We start from the raw sequence: 4,448 nt of genomic DNA on the forward strand, positions 1-4,448 counted from the left end.
CCACGCAATACTTTAGCGTTCCCACGCAATTCTTTAGCGTTCCCTCGCAATTCTTTAGCGTTCCCTCGCAATTCTTTAGCGTTCCCTCGCAATCCTTTTGCGTTCCCTCGCAATACTTTTGCGTTACCTCGCAATACTTTTGCGTTACCTCGCAATACTTTTGCGTTCCCTCGCAATACTTTTGCGTTACCTTGCAATATTGTTTTGCGTTCCCATGCAAAAGATTTTGTATATGAGCTGAATTAAATTAGACTTATTTTGAAATATCCGGTTACCAAAACAGGATGTGTCGCCACAAGTTTGTGATATTGACATTGATGTTGTGTGGCTGCACTGTGTTAAAAATATCGGCATATGACATACTTCCATGCGTGGCTGTGTGATATTTTCATTCTGAAGCTGAATTAAAGCAGTAGGCTAACTCGCTAATGGTGAACATGTGAGTTTCTTAATAAACCCGCAGGCATAACCGTGAAACTACTTTTGCAAGGGAACGCAATATTGTTCCGTGGGAACACAAAAGAAAAAAAATCTCCCATGTCCCCTCGTGGGCTCCGTAAGTTTCACAGGATGACCCTGGTGTAGAAAAACAAAGTGAAACGGTTCTGATTCAGGCCACTAAAGGCAGCAGATGAGGACTGTAAAACCTGACGGTGTAGGAACCCAGAGTTCTGTTCAGAACCAGCTGCCTGCTGTTTAAAAGCATGAGGCCGTTCATGGGCATGCACGTACGTGCTTGTTGTCCCTGTGCTCCTCTGCAGTGTGTATCTGTGACCCGTTTCTGTTTCCTGCTCTCTAACAGACTCCTTTTGTTACCGACTAGCAGGAGACAGGCGACGAGGCCGGTCCTGATCTTGATGAGCGCTTCTGAAGACGGACCCAGACCCCGAGCCGACCCCAGCGCTGATGGCCGCCCCGTGGAGGGAAGGGTAAGGTCAGCTGACTCCACGCTGCTACAGTTGAGGAGAATCAGAGCTTCAAGCCCCGCCCCTTCACTCAGATGATGGGAGGAGCTTAAGACGGACATCCTGGATGAAGGGGTTCTGTAGGACTTTGATGATCTGGACTTGATGTTTCGCCCTTCCAGCAGTTTGGTCCTGAAACCGGGGCGGGTTTGAATAGGACCGCTGACCACGTGGGCCGCTGCTGCTCCTAAATCTGAGCGGACAGATTTTTTCAGACGGTTGAAGACGATCTGAGACGCTCTTCAGAGGAACGTCCAGATTAACTGTTTAACCTACAAATGCTCAGATACAAACGGAAACTCTGCTAAAAGAGTCACTTCAGGCAGTTTAAAGTGACATTCTGTGGAGACATTGTAAACAGTAAATATCTCACCTGTTGTAGATAACGTTTTGAACAAGCTCAGAGTTTAAATCTGATTGAGAAGGTTTTTAAAAATGTTAAACTATCAGATCTGTTCAGACAAATCTTTACATCACCGTCGTTTTATTCCTTGGTACTTTAGATTTTTGTTTTTCTTTCTGAGAGCTGTAGCCCTTCCTACAACGCCAAGCTGATGAAGACGTAAATGTTTATGAAACTGGTTACCGTGAACAATTTGATCATTTTTAAGACAAAAAGGTCCACTTTAGTCTTGTTTTGACACGACCAGCCATTAGCTCATCCACATTGAGTTTGTTCACAGAGCCGTCTACAACAGATAACATATTTATTACAACTTTTTCTCAGAACCTCACTTCAAAGCTCCTCCTGTGGGCTGTGTCTCCAAGCTGAGCTTCCTCATCACACACACACACACACACACACACACACACANCACACACACACACACACACACACACACACTTAAAGAGACAGAGGCCAATTTCAAGGAGTTTAGAAACAGATATGATGAGAAGTCAAGTTTATTTTCTATTTAAACATACAAACAACACTTTAATAACAACTAAAGGTGACATGGTTACTTTATTATGGTATAGAATTTAAATACCATTTTTTTAAAGAAACAAAACAAATTCTGCAAAAATATTCTTTTTTTTCTTTTTGTACTGTCCACTTCCTGCCATGACAACCTACATTTGCCACTTGTGTACCTAATAAAGGATTATTTTATCTTTGAAGTATTTATTTTACATACACAGACTGAAGATCCTTCAACACATTATTTCCATTAAACTGGGATTAATTTATGATGCGTTTTTCAGTAAATAAACTAAAGTGAAAACCCTAAATTAAAAGAGGAAGTCTTTAAAGTCTTGTTTGATTGGTTCATGATCAGATTCTGAAGAATGTTTTTAGTTCATTTTTCAAATTAAGTTTTCTCCTACATTTCCCACAATGCATCGCTGAACTCAACCCTCTCAGAAAATTAGATCCATCTTTAATTAAAAGTAAAAATTAAACCTGTTTGTCTCTTTAAACGTCTCGTCACAGATTCAAACTATCAGAAATTAAACCTAGATTTTAGGAACTAAAATTATTTAATTTAAAATTTAGAGTTTAACCTGTTGGTTCAGAGAGGTGAAAGGCTTTGTGGGAGTTGTAAGAAAAGGTTATTTCTTAAAGATTTATTCTGTTTTTAAATGTCATTAATCTGATTTTCTGTCTTTTTGTGCCTGTTGTCTGAAGTTTTACTAAAATTTTGTTGTATTTCTGAAATAAAGAGCAGTTTTTCTTTTTTTAAACAGCTTTTATTTTGTTGTTGAGTTCAAATGTTTTTGTAAAACAAATGTTTTATACTGTACAGCAACATGAATTTAACTTATTTTTCTAATAAAGTTAATGACTTAAAACATAAACTGCTTCTTATTTTATACTATTTACCCCAATGGAAATGTTATTTTTGTTTCAAATTAAAAACTATTTTCAGTCAAATCTGGAGATTAACTTTTAATTCATATCTTTAAAGTAAATAAAGTTGTTTAGCTTATTTTAAAGCTATTATTTATTTTTAATAAATGATTTAAATTTTAGCTGATTTGACGTAAACACGTGATTACCTGACCGGAAGTGCTGGTGTTTAAATTCTGGGTTGCCAGGTCGGAACAAAAAGCCGCCTGGTTCTTTACAGAGCAGATCGGTTTTTGTGATCAAAACATATATTTTTCACTAATAATTTATTTTTTGTAGCTGGTGATAAGTCTGACTGTTGTAAAGTGAAAAATAAAACGAGTTTGATTTAATTATCTAGAGGAAAAAGAAGAAACTGGTTCCTGACTTGAAGTTTTCACAGCTCAGTTTTTGGTCAGTTTCTGTCCAACTGTTTCATTAAAGAGTACTGGTTACCCTGCTGAGCCTGGTGGTCCGGTGGTCTCGGTTCTGTCAACACAGTTTCCAGCAGTTTTTTTGGGTCGGGTCGTTTCGTGGAGGCGGACCTCGGTTCTGTCGGATCTGGCAACCCGGCGGCTCGGATTAGAACCAGTCAGGAAGTCGATCCGGACTTTTTTTTTTTTATGAAACTGTGGAAAATGAGGAAGAAACTATATAAACTTAGGTCCGCCTCGTGAGTTTGGACCTGGACCGATTCAGAACCGAGTCTGGTTCAGTTTTTCAGACATGAAGCGGGATTTTACCGGGTTTTGCTGAAACTTGTTCGGTGTCAGTCGAGCCGCTGACGGCTTCTGGGCCGGAAAGACCCATTTACCTGCCCGTCAGAACCGCGTCCTCAGGTGTTCCGAACCTCAGCCGACAGGTATGGAGGCGGTTCTCACCTGTGTGGAGGGCCTGAGGCGCCGGATGAAGATGGAGCTCCTGCGGGAAACCGGCCGACAGTACCCGGTGTTCAGCTGCCTCCTGCTGGGCCTGATGACGCTGACCCTGCTGCTCAACAGGTGAGTGATGAAGAGGATGAGGGGGTCTGATGATGAAGAGTAGACACCTGAGGGTTTGAGGTTTTAGCATCACCTCGATCCACCTGTTTAAAGTTCTACACCTGTTCAGTGATGCTCACCTGTCTCACCTGTGTGCAGCTACATCCACATCCTGATGATGTTCTGGTCTCTCCTGGCCGGTGTCGTCACGTTCTACTGCTCCCTGAGACCTGACTCTCTGCTGCCCAACGTCTTCTTCACCGTGAAGCCGAGAAACAAGGTAAGATCAGTGCTGGGATCCAGTCCAGTACAGACCAGGTCCGGTTAGGTTCCACCTGAAGGATCAGCTGATGGTTGTTTTTATGTCCAACAGCGGAAAGAACCCGAGCTGTTTCCTCTGGGCCACAGCTGCGCCGTCTGTGGGAAGGTCAGGTGTAAACGCCACAGGTGTGTTCACCAGGTTTACCTCAAGTCCAACAGCAGATTTAGACAGAAAACACTGACTGATGCGGTGATGACGAATTATAAAATACTTCTTGTAGCCGTGCATAATAACAGCGGGTAAAATAAGTATTCAATACGTCACCATTTTTCTCAGTAAATATATTACTAGAGGTGCTAATGACATGAAATTTTCACCAGATGTTGGTAACAACCCAAGTGATCCATACATAC

The 4,448-nt window shown here is 41.4% G+C and overlaps 2 protein-coding genes across 2 annotated transcripts in view; one reads left to right on the top strand and one right to left on the bottom strand.

Moving 5' to 3' along the window:
* Positions 1-371: 371 nt before the first annotated feature.
* Positions 372-1,101, bottom strand: LOC106511243 (uncharacterized; the record flags this gene model as incomplete). Its single annotated transcript, XM_013999993.1, is given in 1 exon segment — positions 372-1,101. A coding segment is annotated over 1 exon segment (491 nt), but the record flags the coding sequence as incomplete, so codon positions are not given.
* Positions 1,102-3,236: 2,135 nt separating this feature from the next.
* LOC106511242 (sorting nexin-14) overlaps positions 3,237-4,448 on the top strand; it is a 5,579-nt gene continuing 4,367 nt past the window's right edge. The window contains exons 1-3 of the mRNA XM_013999992.1: positions 3,237-3,794; positions 3,933-4,053; positions 4,147-4,220. Of these exons, the coding sequence (XP_013855446.1) occupies positions 3,658-3,794; positions 3,933-4,053; positions 4,147-4,220 (332 nt within the window). The 5' untranslated portion in view covers positions 3,237-3,657. The remainder of the gene's footprint in view (positions 3,795-3,932; positions 4,054-4,146; positions 4,221-4,448) is intronic.

The sequence above is a fragment of the Austrofundulus limnaeus genome, unplaced genomic scaffold, assembly GCF_001266775.1.
Source record: "Austrofundulus limnaeus strain Quisiro unplaced genomic scaffold, Austrofundulus_limnaeus-1.0 Scaffold2619, whole genome shotgun sequence".
In the NCBI taxonomy this organism is placed as follows: Eukaryota; Metazoa; Chordata; class Actinopteri; order Cyprinodontiformes; family Rivulidae; genus Austrofundulus; species Austrofundulus limnaeus.